We start from the raw sequence: 14129 nt of genomic DNA on the forward strand, positions 1-14129 counted from the left end.
CGGCCAACCGTTTTATAAGCAGCCACAATAATCCTTGCCAACTGACGGGGTCTCTCGGCCTCGGGAATTTACGCTAAAGCGTTAGCAACCTGAAAGTTCACTGCATCTCCCTTGACATTTGCAAGGATCAGATCGCAAACTACATCAAAGGTGCCACACAGGCGCATACCCAATTCAACCGCCGACTCCGGTCCGTGTTCATCCTGAACACGTTTAAGGACCGCACCCAGATTGGTCACAGACGGGGTGCCATAGCACCTCGAATAGACCGCTGCAAAAGTCTTACCCCAGGTCTCACAGTCAACAAGTTCAGGTGCCAAATCTTTCGGTAAACTAAGTTTTAGAATCCTGTGTTTGTCACCAGGATTCGTATTGGGAAACACAGCTTCCAGCTGGCCGAATTTCTCTGCAAGCCAGAACGGAAAATCACCCTTGTCCTGGGGCTTTTTGCCCATCACGGAATTCACCATGACAGGATTGATTTTCAAACCAGCTTGTTCTGCACGAAGCTGTGCACCCCTAGGGGCTGCGTCCTGAACATTACGGCTTGTGTAATGAACAAGCGCCCTAATCACTGCTACTGCGACTTCATGAAGCCGCCGCAGATCAGCCACGTTACAAGCGGCGCGATTAGGGTGAGGAGTGAATCCAGCCAAAGCGGGCCAATTTGTGCCCGGAATGGACACAGGACCTAACCTTGGAGCAGTTAAAGCGTGTGGTAGGGCGCCACCAAACCAAACTCCATGCTGCCAAGCGTCAATAGGAACCTCCAGTGCCCTGTACGGAGCATACGCAACCGGTACAGCTGAAGCAGTGTATGAATGGAACACTCCAGAATTAGCGTCCACCGCCGGAAATGTCACCCACGAATAAAACAGTTCGTACGGGTAAGCATGTTCCGCACTCACCACCAGAACCACAGCCAAGCCTTCTACTGGGACATTAAAAGCCCGCAAATGGTCACGCACCACAATGCGACTATGCTGCGGGATGTCCACGGCTTGTGCCATGGTAGCACAGGAACTCGAAAAAACAAAGAATACTTTGTAGCACAACTGGGTAGTAATTCAAAGAAACCGTTTCAGATAAATTCAAGCTTGAAAAGACCTATTTCAAAAATAGGTAGGTTTTTCCGACACCGCCGTTTTCCGGAAACGGGAATGAAGGTGTTAAGGTTTGAATGATATACTACTCGAGTGTCATGATATAAGGCCAACAACGTATGGGCGCCATGTAGCAGGGTTTCCGTTCTCCCACAGAACTGTGCACAGAGATCTAGAACCTGGGTGAGTTAGGGTGACCCAAAACTCACCTTAGTTTCAGAAATCCCCTTACCAAGCTAGCTACAGTGTCTCATTGGTAGTAATAACTTCCCAATGACTTAGGCAATCCAGAACATGAACTTAGGGTACCTCAGGTATCGTGGAACACATGAACACTCTTTCGTTATATAATCAGTACAAACCAAAACGGGGAGTCAAAGAACACACGTGCAAGTTTGAAATGTTTATTTTTCAATGGAAGGTTCTCAAACGCAGTATCTTATATAATATCAACATACATATTATAAAAATCAGAGTTATCAGCATAGTCACTAGTCCATAATAAGCGAACGGTGATAGCATAATATAATGCAAAATCTATAGAAATTCTGTATCACCTATATTTCGCGCACCCTATTTAGCATACTATATTATATCTAAGAAGGTCTCATTTGGGTTTTTAGCAGGGCGGGCCCAGACCTCTAATGGTCAGTAGGAGCAGATCACATCAACAGCTACCAGCTCTCTGCATGCGAAGCATCAAGTGTGTTGATTAATTCCCTGTAACTCTATCTTAAACCCGCGTAGAGCCCAATGTTGGCAGCAACATTATTTGTATTATGTCTAATGTGGTGCGAGGATCAGGCCTTCAGCAACCTTGTGTTAGGTTATTCTTAGAGGGTGCAGTTCTCAGTGTGCAGACAGTTGTACCAAGTGTACCAAGCACGACTGATATCAGAGCAATAACATATTATTCTCAAATAAATCACATCTTTCGTCTAGGTTGAAAGCTACAATAACAATTAGGTGTCGTGTGCAAACTGAAGCCGAAAGAAAATATGGTGTTTAAACATTTAATAAACTCATGCTAACTTAACACAATATATAGAAACGCAGTAACCATATGACAATGTATTTCCTTTTGCCGAATGTAAAGATCTCCAGAGCCTTGAAGCAATGTTTATGCGGATAAATACGTAAATAAATCTAAGTACCTCTTGAGCAATATTTGCTCAAACACATCTAAATATGTCTGATGCATACCATTATGTTAAAATACCATTCTAATCCCTGAACAATATCTAACCCTCTTAACTAACTACCCTATTATTACGTACCTCTGCTCTTACACCAAAGTGCCTTATGTATTCAACAGTGCCTCCTTTATAGGTAGTTCCGACAAGACCTGTTATTTCCATTTGTTTATGTTGCCACATTTGTCCCAGGAGCTAGGTCCAACTATAAACATACCCTGACTAACATAAAACTGATTTAATGAATGATCACAGCCGAAAAAGATTGACAGAACTTATTTAAAAATGTCTGCGTATTGGACAAATATGTTTTTAGGATGTATTATTCAAAATTCCATCCTTTACGAAATTAAAGTCAACTTTTCCAGAAGAAACATGCATACAGGCAATTTAATCCTAAAAGATATGACAGTTTTGTGATGTCCTATGCTCTGATTGAGGAATTCGTTTTAACTGGAGAGATCTAATATAGACATCTAGTCGCAGTTCTTAACTTTTGAATTCTCCCCAGGCACCAGTCTGGATCTGGAAATTTTGCAGCAGTACCTCTGCTGCCGGGGGACTGAATCGTATGGGTCCGTGATGACGTTGACTTCCGTCATGACTTCAGTGGACCCATATAAGTCCCCTCCGGCACGCGGACATCAGTTTCTTCTTTTTGACACTGTAAGGTGGATCTGGAGAAGCGGTTCCTCGTGTCGTTTTTTTGACCTGCTTTGATACTTAGTTGTCAGTGGAACAGTGTGCCTTTGTCTATGTCTTCAGGTTTCAAACCTTACGGGTCTTGTAACTGTCATATGTCAGTGATCGACCTGTATACAATTTGTATGCGGGGTTTGGTCGAGCACCACAATGCAGAGGATTGCGGCTCCTGCAAGAAACTGAAGCCGAAGTAGCCCAATGAGCAGCACTTGAAATTGATGGAGGTGCATGCGTCACGGTTCGCGGAGACTTCCTAGCCTCACTCCCGGGAAGAGCGTTTGCGGGGTCGATCTAGGAGCCAAAGCTGGTCTGGAGGACGCTGTTTTTTGGGGAAGTCAAAAGGTAAGGGATGGTTGAAGTTGCGGCATTCTCGGACTTCACCTCATGGAGACTCCGTCTCCTATGGCTCTTCTCGATCGACGGTTGAGGAGGCCGTACGCGACTCTGCACTACATCTCCCCATGTTTCCGGGAGCCAGGGCATCAATGGCTCTGATGAGGAATATTATAATTCCTTGCACCTCATCTTTGGGACCCCATTTCCCTCTGGAGTGCCTTTAGGCTCCAAGGAGATGAGTGAGGCACCATCAAAGGGTTTATCCTGAGTGACGCTTGAGCCGTTGGAGTCGATGGGTCGGCACCGGTCAACATTGGCTGCCGCCGATTTGGCGCAGTTCCACAGTCCTTTGGGATCTCGGCCTACGACACTGGACTTCGATCAGCTGACTTCAACACTGACGTAGGCAGCGTTGGTCAAAATTGCTTCTCTTTTTCCGTATAGGTGTCGTACGATGTTGAATGCAGAGTTGACTATTCAAACTAAGGGGAATATGCAGGTTTTGGTTCCTTCTCAAGAAGAGGTTGTGGGAAGACAGCCTGTGTCAATTAAGGCAGGGCTCTTTCAGCCTGTTCCCAACAATAATGTGCCTCAGACGGAGGAGAACTGGTTGTCTGCTCTGGGAGAGGCTAGTGGCTGGATTCTCCACCAGTTTCAGGGTTGCTTTCTCCCCCTGACCTTGCTACGGAAGTGAGTTCCTCCTTTGCAGACATGCTAAGGAAAGTGGGTATGGTTTTAAGCTTGTCACTTCCTACGGTGCAAAGGCCCACAGACCCTTTGATTGAGGTCCTTTTTCAGGGACAGACAGGGGTAGAGTCTGTTCTTTTGTTTGGGGAGGCTCTGTTTGAGGTTTTATTAGGTGCATTTGTACAGCGCTTACTACCCCTGATGAGGCGGTAAACACATCTTTCCTTCTGCTAGCACAGCCTTGAGATCTACAAACAGATCTTGTGTACTGGGGTGATTTTCCCATGCCGTATGGGATTCGCTACAGAATATCCTGCCATCGCTTCATGTTAAACTCAGCACGGAGATTGGTGATTTGATTGCAGATGTTCAGCAGGCTGTTAGGCTTACCATAAGGTGTGGTATGGACACAACGGACTCTGTAGGTCGGGCCATTACATCAGCATTGGCATTAAGGCGTTGTGCTTGATTGGCAACTTTGGGTTTCTCAGAAGCTGTCCAGAAAACTTTGGTCGACATGCTGTTTGATGGTGCCTATCTTTTTGGGAGTCAAGCTGATGCAGCGTTAAGACGCTTCTGTGACAGACAGAGATCTTCAGAGTCATAGTTTTTTCATTTTCTGTTACTGTTGTAACTTGTCTTTATGCTTGAGATTGGCAGTTGTAAGTCTGATATATAGGGATGCTCTGGTCTTTACTCGTTAGAGTAATCAGCATAGTATGTCCTCACTCACTAGTATGTGGTGTGTATATTTATTATGGCGCTGGTGGAGTCCGATCCTATGCTTTGCATTCTTTTGAATACATGCTCTTGTGTTCATCCTTCAATAAAATGCTTTTGGCTTTGTGTTTTATGGTGCAGGTCGTTTTCTCTTTCTGAGCGGACTGCATATTTATTATAAATGCTTCAATGTTTGAAGAGTTGTGCAAGTAAATTCAGAGTTTATGGTGTATTCTTTGGAACGCACAAGTTAGTGGCCTTCTCCTTTGTGGGAGGGGATAGGTATTTCATTTGTTCAACCTTGGAACATGATGGTGTGAACTCTGTTTCTTACGCTGTGTGATAGGCAGTGTCTGAAACAATCTGATAGAGACTTCTAGCTGCAGATTCCTTACCTGTTTTCGATCATACATTTCATGGTAGGACTTTTTGTGCTTTATAGGAAGTTCTTTTTGTTATTCTCCTACAATGCTTTTTGCATCTGTCTGGAGGTTATATATTGCCTGTCCTCTTGGGGTATGTATCTATTTTCTCTGTGCTTCACAGTCCTTGACAAATCATGACTGTTGCTTCTTGTGAAGGATTTGCGATCACATTTTGTTTCGTAGCACAAGTGTTGTTACATGCACTTGTTGCTAGGAAGGATTCATTTTATGTATGATATCTTTTTGTTTCAATTTTTCTTTATGTTATGTTTTACTACTTCACTAATAGGTGCGTTCCCTTTTGCAATATACATATTTGGTCTGCGTTTAAATTCTTTAAAAAAAAAAAGAAAACAGAAAAAAGGTTTTAATGTGAGTTGCGGTTTCTTCTCTTTTCTCGCTTTCCTTGGTACTTTGCGTGTTCCCAGGGCCTCGGAGTCATGTTCAGACAGTCAGACATTGGCACTGAAGGTCATACAGGGGCAAGCTTTGTAGATACTTGCAGTCCAGCAGTAAATATTGGGCAGCGAAATTCTATGAGTTGTCTGGCCACTCGGAGTCTATTGTGACACAATTGTGTATATACATTATGTATATGCCATTTAATGCATCTTTGTGGCAACATTTTATACAACTGACATAATTGGTGAATATCTATATTAGATTCAAATCTATTTGGTGTCATTTTTAGTTTCTATCACTGAATCAAAGGAGAGAGGGAGGACTAGGTAAGCTAGTCTGAATCCCCGCTTTTATATATCAAAAATCAAGAAAGACTAGCTAGGTTTTTTACAGGGAAGACTCAATGGAGTACGTATGTCAAGGAAAACCAGTAGGTTTTTAGAAAGCCCTCACCCACCAACCTAGTTGGTGGCATGCTTCATCATCGGGCCCACCACAGTGGCACCTAACGTGCCCCGGGTGTGCTTCGACGCCAGATTACTGCGGAGCTGGTATATTTACTGAGTGTGCAGTGTGGTGAGTGTGTGGAGTTGAAAAGGTTAATTTACAGTGAGTGTTTTTTGTTTTTATGTGTGGCACTCCCTAAGGTGCTATATGGGTGAGAAGGGGATTCCCTCTCGCTTTGACAGTATTTTGCTGTTCAAAGCCTCCTTGGGTCGCCTGGCAGAGAAAAAGACCGAAACTGTCGATCTGGTTCCTCCTTGGACCTGTCGTCCTTCTGCGGCGCCCGGTTGTGAGGGAGTGCCACACATAAAAACAAAAAACACTCACTGTAAATTAACCTTTTCAACTCCACACATACTCACTTGGTCCTGAGGAAAGCCTGTTTTAAATTAAGAAAGGCCAGGCTGAAACATGTAGACCACACAGGACACTGGAGGTCATAATCCATACTCCACCGTGTCCGTCTGCCTTTTAATATGCCAACAGAGACCCAGTTTATTAAAATAGTGTTTTTTACCCTCGGGTGCTGGGATTTTTGTATGGCTTTTTAATCTTCACCTTCACACTCACCACACTGCACACTCAGTAAATATACCAGCTCCGCAGTAATCTGGCGTCGAAGCACACCCGGGGCACGTTAGGTGCCACTGTGGTGGGCCCGATGATGAAGCATGCCACCAACTAGGTTGGTGGGTGAGGGCTTTCTAAAAACCTACTGGTTTTCCTTGACATACGTACTCCATTGAGCCTTCCCTGTAAAAAACCTAGCTAGTCTTTCTTGATTTTTGATTTTTTGTTTCTATACAGTGCATTATGTAGGCTTTGAGTGGTCATTTTGTTAAAACAAAGTTCTTTATGGCACAGGGTTATTATTGTTCATCTTTCTTTTGATGTTCATTCATCTTGGTATAATGGAATGATTTCCGAGTGTCCTTCTTTGGATTTTGTCAGGACAGTTTCTTCTCTAATATATCTTTATTGTTGTGAAGGATGCAGATTACATGACTTTTGTTTTGCACTTAGCCCTTTTGGCCAACGAGTTCTCTTTCCCCTTCGGGGATAGAGAATAATGTCTGATAACTGACAGATGGCTTTTTAGCGGTTTTCCCCCTTTTCCTTCAAGGACTGATTCTCTCAGGCCTGTAGGGTTGTGTATTATTTATATGTTCTTTGACTGTGATCATGGACTCTATTAAGAGCCAAGCTGTTGTTCTGCTATTCCTACGCACATTTGGTTGGTTGTTGGTTATGAGCGGCTGGTTCTCTTTGAGAACTGTTGTAGGATTAGTTTGTAGACCCTCCTCCAGGGGGGTATAGCTATGGTATTTAATTCAGAAGTTAGGGAATCTGCAGCTAGATGTCTCTAACAGATGTAATAGTTACTCTCCTTTGATAACGTACTATCTGGTAGAGACACAGTCTAGCCTCAGATTCATTAACTCCCTGCCCATCCTCCCCACTCTGAGAAATGACCTAGGAGGTAAGGGTTATATCCTTTTTCAGTGCTGGTTTTATATACCGGTGATCACTATCTCAACATATGTTGGGACTCAACAGTCCACTTGGTCTGACCACATAGCTTTTGTTTAAATGTTGCCGTACCATCCATTTTCAAATGTGAGTGTTAGGTAGGATGGAGGGTGTTTTCTCTTTCACACTGGATTAGATACCAGTGAGCAGGTCTTTGTATGGTATCGCCATACCTCGTATTGGCACAATCACTATGTCACTTGATATTGTGATTCAACAAACAACTTGGTGTTGTTGTTCTAGGATTTGTTTTGCTATTACTATGCCATTCATTACCATTGATAGTTGTTATATAGAGTATAAGGTTTTATTCCTTAACATGATGGGTATTCACCAGGGTGCTGGGTTTCACAATGCCCTCTTGTTTAGTTGATTCTTTTGGGGGTTTCTTTAAAAACCATGTCTGGTATTAACATACCATTTAATGTTTCTTCTTTATTAATATTTCAAAGATTTTGGATCTTTTTGGCACACTGCTTCCACAACCACTTTCTATAGTGGCTCCACGTTCTGGCACGGAAGGTTTCACAGAAGAAGCTGACGTCCATGCGCCAGCGGGCCTTATATGGCTCCACTGACGTCATGACAGGGGTCGATATCATCACAGAGCTACACGATGCCGTTCCCCGGCACGCAGAGTTACTGCTGAAACATTTCCGGGTCTAGACAGGCGCTTCGGTAGGATTAAAAAGTTAATGAATCTGTGGCTATACTGTGTCTCTACCAGATATTACGTTACCGAAGGTAAGTAACTTTTACCTCTAGCTGCTCCTCATAGTAAAGGAAATGGGTCGCTGGTTGGAACTTTTGCACATGTAGTGTGTTTGAATATCTTTAAAATGTAGTGTAGAATCATAGTTGAGGAGCAAAAGAGGAATCCCTGCTGTAAGAAACATTTATTTGATTATAATTTCAAAGCTATCACTGCATCGTCTTCACATCCATCCATTTGTGTGATGGATTCCAAGTTCACAGAACAGCTCTGCTCATTTTATTATTTAAGGATCTTAACATTTGTTTCAAGGAAGTGAGTTCCTCACTTTTAGGTCTCGCCTACCGATGCAGCGCCATGCACTGCTTGCGTAAGCGAGACTTATTGTTGCCGACTCGCTTAGCGAAGTGGGACCGGAGAGGTGCACGAGCCGGTAAACACATTGGAGACAATGGCTGTGACCGCGCGCTTTTGGAGACATGGGCTGTGATCGCGCACGTCTCTTCTCGTGCTCCCCCACGCTTTCACTATTGCGAGTGAGGGCGCCTGGACAGCCCATGTGCATGCTCACGGCGTCTTGTGATGTTTAGTCTGAGAACTGTTTGAAGTTGTGCGGTTGTGTTCCTGTTACAGAAGAGTGTTGTCGTCGGCATATTAAGGATACATTTAACTTTAAAATGCAGCTCGCCAGAGCACTCACGCCTCAATAGGCTGGACTCTGGGCCAGAGTGACTTCCTAGCAGAGGAGAGGCGTCTGTTGTAATACACAGCGTGTTCCGCCCCCTCCCCTTCGCGACTCTAGCATTGTCGACCTTTGGGCCCTTTCTTGAACCCGTACACTGGGAGCCTCTGGTCTCCACACTGCCCGCAGCTTTGTAGTCGTTCAAGCCCTTACTTAACCCTTACGTTTCTGAATCTAAAATGTGCCCTCTAGGGTAGATCTCCAGTAATGAGGTGCGCCACACTCAAAGGAATTAGTCTTTTAACAAATTAGGCAAGCACGTCAAATTCACTCGCTCCACCCCACAATTTCTATTGTCGCAAAGCAGGGGTGTTGCAGGTTTTCCCACGCAACAACAGTGTCAAGAGTTGCTTTGCTGATACCTGTTGCCTGTGGCGGCAGAGTGACTTACGCAAGCCTCTCTTGTCTTCGACGGCGGAAGAAACAGGAAGACGGCCTCTGGACACAATAAAACCCCATTTTACTGCGCTTCATCTGGGCTGATCCTCGTTAAAATGCTTTTGCGTTACACGAGAGCTTAAGGTGCTCCAAGGAAGGGGTCGTCTCGAGCTATGAGTGTTTACAGGTATTTGAACTGCAGCAACTCGCTGAACTGCCGGGGCCATGTGCGAGGGACGGGACTCTGACATTTGGCACAAAACTGATTCATCCCTTTCAGGCTAATTAGTACTCACCTGACAACGATCCGAACTTCCTGGATAACCAGTTATGCTTAGCAAGATGTTTCTGATTCTCGCATCGTAATTGGAGATGGCTCATCTTCTCAGTCTCATTGCTTGCCAGTTTTCGGCTTTTAAACAGGCAGTGTTCTGTTTTTAATGTAATGTTGTCAACGAGAGGTGAACTGTTTTTGCTACATATGTATGGGTGCAGTGGCCTTCTGTGATGCAGCTGTGTTTGAAGACCTTGGTGGTGTAGCCAGTTTAATTCTTTCAAGGTGGGAGTGACGTGGTTAAACATTTTTAGGTCTATGAGATGAACTGCAGTGCATAAGATGCCTTTCAATAGAGCAAGTATGGTGTTAAGAGATTGTAGAGCATGGAGTTACCACAATCCAGGTATAAAAAGTTTCGACTATTGTTGTGAAGTTCGTTTGAGGGAGGAAAGGTTTCCCTTTGAGAAGGGGAGTAGACTCCTTGTTCTTTTGGATTTCTTGAGAGTGTGCATTTTGAAGGAAAGGGTGGGGTTGAGATTTTATGGAAGTCTTATGAAAGTTGCGGGGAGCAGAGGTTGAAGCCCCTGCAGGTTCATTTTGGAGAGTTGGGTTTGAATTTTCCATGCTGTTGAATGATGAACACAAGGAATTCTGTCTTGGTTTACGTAGGTAGCATAGGCTGTATATCAAGTGTAAATGTTGTGGATGCTGCAAGTTTTTTTTTTTTTGCAGTGTATAATGTTTTAAAATGACGTCCCTCTGCCTTTTAAAGGCACTTTGAGTGGTGATTTTATTCAGGTAAGTACACTGTATTTTCTTATTTTATACTGAAAAGAACTTAAGTGCAGGACTACCCGTAATGAGCAGTATTTAGTTTTATCACCAGGATTTTCCATCAGGTTTGATTAGTGTATATAATGTATTGTGTTTTGTTTTAGTTTGAAAAGCAATAATATATAAATATATTTTATACTGCAACGTTGTAGAGCCATTACCTAAAGCCACTGACATATGAGGAATTGAGATTGGCATGATGCACCTTCCTGTATCACAGCAGGCTCCCAGGGTTTGCTGGGAATGACTTGCTTTAATGTGCTAATTTGCCTAGACCTCTAAGAGCCTCCGAAAACATACCATGAAGGAAATGCTGTTTAGTATATTACCAGCAGCTTAGAACCTTTAGCTTTGCCTCCCTAGCAGTTTCTACCAGTCTTCATAGGTCGAGTGGGTGCAACCGGACATAGACCCATTGCTTCCTGTTCATTTCAGATTCAAATGCTGAGGTACAAACGTACTTCTTGTCTTTTGTAGCAGGGATATAACCTAGAAATGTCTACCAAATGCATCACTTGGACGGAATGGGCTAATGTCACAAGGTTAGTCTTTTTCAGCAATAGGATCAATCAACTTTAAACAAACATTTGCAATGCAATAGGTCTCGCATTTACGCGAGTTTGAGCTATTGACATTGCAAATAACAATGCCTTTCATATTTGTTTTCGTTTTAAAAACATAAATAAAAGGCATTGTCATTTACAATTCCAATAGCTTTAACTCATGTAGCTGCGAGACCTATTGCATTGCAAATGCTTGTTATCTTTAGTAACCTCTTGAGAATGGTTTCATAGAGGAGCGATCTAGAGCTAGTAGGAAAAAGGAGTGAAATCATTACTTAACAGTGCCTGCGGATCCTAGAGCCTTGTTTTGTATGCAGGTTACTAATCTGGTTTATTTGGGAAGTCCCTTGATTGCCAGTATAGCTTTATGATGTTATATATCTTTGTGGCCCTCCGTGTCAGAAAGAAAAATGGAATTCTGGAAACAATGTAATGTACAGTGTATCTTTTTTTCATAGGTAGTAATCACATTGGGCAACATATATACTGTAAATGATGGGTGCTAAAAAAGTTTCCTTTTACTGGAAAGTAAAGAGTCACCTGCATACAGTTTAAGGTTTTGTAAATCGAGTGTTATGTGTGAGTATATCGTGGCACTTGGGTCACACACTGTCAAAATGTTATACTTTTCATTTTACAACTTAAATTGTTTTTCACATGTTTTTTTATCACCTAGGAAACTATGCGAACTACAATCAATTTAAGTTACCACTCAGTGAGATAACATCAACAGATGACGGTATTTGTTTTCCTTCGCATGTTTAACATTTTAATTTTGTTCAGTTCGTATTTGTGAACATTATTTTATCATGTGTGGTACTCCAAGAGAGAAGAGAGAAGCTAATCAAATATACATAGTTGAGTGGTTCATACCAGCAATATTGACAACGTTTTGAAAATGCTTCTTACACAAATAATGCATGAATCTGTAGTTCAGATTGACTCCATAGCACATAGGTAAGTCCCTTTACATTGCTGATAACGTTTCCCCCGCAACCAATATATGCATCTAGCTGTAAGAGTCATCCAAAAAGTACACATTTGCAACAAAAACCCAAAATGTTTTTTCTATGCATAAACACAAACTGGCAGAATGGATGTGCACCAAATTCCGAAGACCTGAGTGCATAACTATATTAAATGCCTTTTGCAGGGTTGGGGAATTTGAAAAACTCCACAATACAGCTGTCCGGTGCACATGCCTACATTTAGATTTGCATCTGTTTCACTCCTTGCGAACATCAGGAAAATTCTAAAAAAATTAAACACACCTTCTAATTGGCCGAATTTTCCTGATATCCGTCAACAGAATCAAAATAATAAGCCAGAAACTCATTGAAACAGCCCTCATGTTTTAGTGAGTATGATGAGATGTTCACAGTCAAGTGAATGAAATAATGGAAACAGCCTGGTGTTCCCTGATTTAAAACACACTACACAGCTCAAAAGCTTAAATAGTGAATACGTAAAAAAAAATGCAGATTTTCCTGAACAACAGGAGGGATTAAAAAACTCTGCAGCCCAGCAGTCAACATATTGCATACATGGTCAATCAATCAATCAATCAGAGGACTTGTATAGCGCGCTACTTACCCGTGAGGGTCTCAAGGCGCTGGAAGGGGGGGCGGGGTGGGTGGCGCCATTACTGCTCGAAAAGCCAGGTCTTGAGGGGTTTTCTGAAGGCGAGTATGTCTTCAGTCTGACGTAGGTGGGTAGGTAGGGTATTCCAGGTTTTGGCGGCGAGGTGGGAGAAGGATCTGCCGCCGGTGTAGTACGCTGGAAGCGGGGAACGGTGGCGAGGGCGAGGCTGGCGGAGCGGAGCTGGCGGGAGGGTGTGTGGAAGCTGAGTCTGCTGTTCAGGTAGGCTGGTCCGGCGATGTGGAGTGCTTTGTGTGCGTGGGTGAGGAGTTTGAAGGTGATCCTCTTTTCGACGGGTAGCCAGAGGAGGTCTCGCAGGTGGGGGGTGTTGTGGCAGCGGCGGGGTATGTTGACGATCAGTCGGGCGGAAGCGTTTTGGATGCGCTGGAGACGACGCAGGTGTTTGGCTGGGATTCCGGCGTAGAGTGCGTTGCCGTAGTCCAGCCTGCTGCTTACGAGGGCCTGTGTTACCATTCTTCTTGTCTCGGTCGGGATCCATTTGTAGATTCTGCGGAGTGTGCGGAGGGTGTTGTAGCAGGAGGAGGATACGGCGTTAACCTGTTTGGACATGGAGAGAGTGGAGTTGAGGATGAATCCTAGGTTGCGTGCGTGGTCGGTTGGCGTTGGTGCTGTTCCCAAGGTGGTCGGCCACCAGGAGGCATCCCAGGCTGAGGGGGTGGGTCCGAGGATGAGGACCTCCGTCTTGTCCGAGTTCAGTTTCAGACGGCTGCTCCTCATCCAGTCGGCGATGGCCTTCATCCCGTCGTGGATGTTGGATTTGGCAGAGAGCGGGTCCTTGGTGAGGGAGAGGATGAGCTGAGTGTCGTCGGCGTAGGAGATGATGGTGAGGTTGTGTTGTCGGGTCACTTGAGCGAGGGGGGCCATGTAGATGTTAAACAGCGTCGGGCTGAGGGAGGAGCCCTGGGGGACGTGGCAGATGATGTCGGTGGCTTCGGATCAGAAGGGCGGGAGGCGGACGCTCTGCGATCTGCCGGAGAGGAAGGATTTGGTCTAGTCGAGGGCCTTCTCTTGGATTCCGGCTTCCGGGAGGCGGGTCTTTAGTGTGCCATGGCAGACCGCGTCGAAGGCAGCCGATAGGTCCAGGAGGATGAGGGCAGATGTTTCCCCGTTGTCTAGTTGGCGCCTGATGTCGTCTGTGGCTGCGATGAGGGCTGTCTTGGTGCTGTGGTTTCGTCTGAATCCGGATTGGGATGGGTCCAGGATGTTGTTTTCTTCCAGGTGACGGGTCAGCTGCAGGTTGCCGATTTTCTCAATGACCTTCGCCGGGAACGGGAGCAGGGAGATGGGCCGGAAGTTCTTGAAGTCCTTCGGGTCCGCCTTGGGTTTCTTGAGAAGGGCATTGATTTCGGCATGCTTCCAGCT

The 14129-nt window shown here is 44.5% G+C and overlaps 1 protein-coding gene across 4 annotated transcripts in view; it reads left to right on the plus strand.

Annotated features, from left to right (window-relative positions):
• Positions 1-14129, plus strand: part of SAXO6 (stabilizer of axonemal microtubules 6) — a 569878-nt gene that overhangs the window by 502647 nt on the left and 53102 nt on the right. For all 4 annotated transcript variants that reach the window (XM_086919018.1, XM_086919016.1, XM_086919015.1 and 1 more), the window contains one exon: positions 11785-11847. In XM_086919018.1, the coding sequence (XP_086775144.1) occupies positions 11785-11847 (63 nt within the window). The remainder of the gene's footprint in view (positions 1-11784; positions 11848-14129) is intronic.

The sequence above is a fragment of the Lissotriton vulgaris genome, chromosome 1_1 (genome assembly GCF_964263255.1).
Source record: "Lissotriton vulgaris chromosome 1_1, aLisVul1.2, whole genome shotgun sequence".
NCBI lineage: Eukaryota > Metazoa > Chordata > Amphibia > Caudata > Salamandridae > Lissotriton > Lissotriton vulgaris.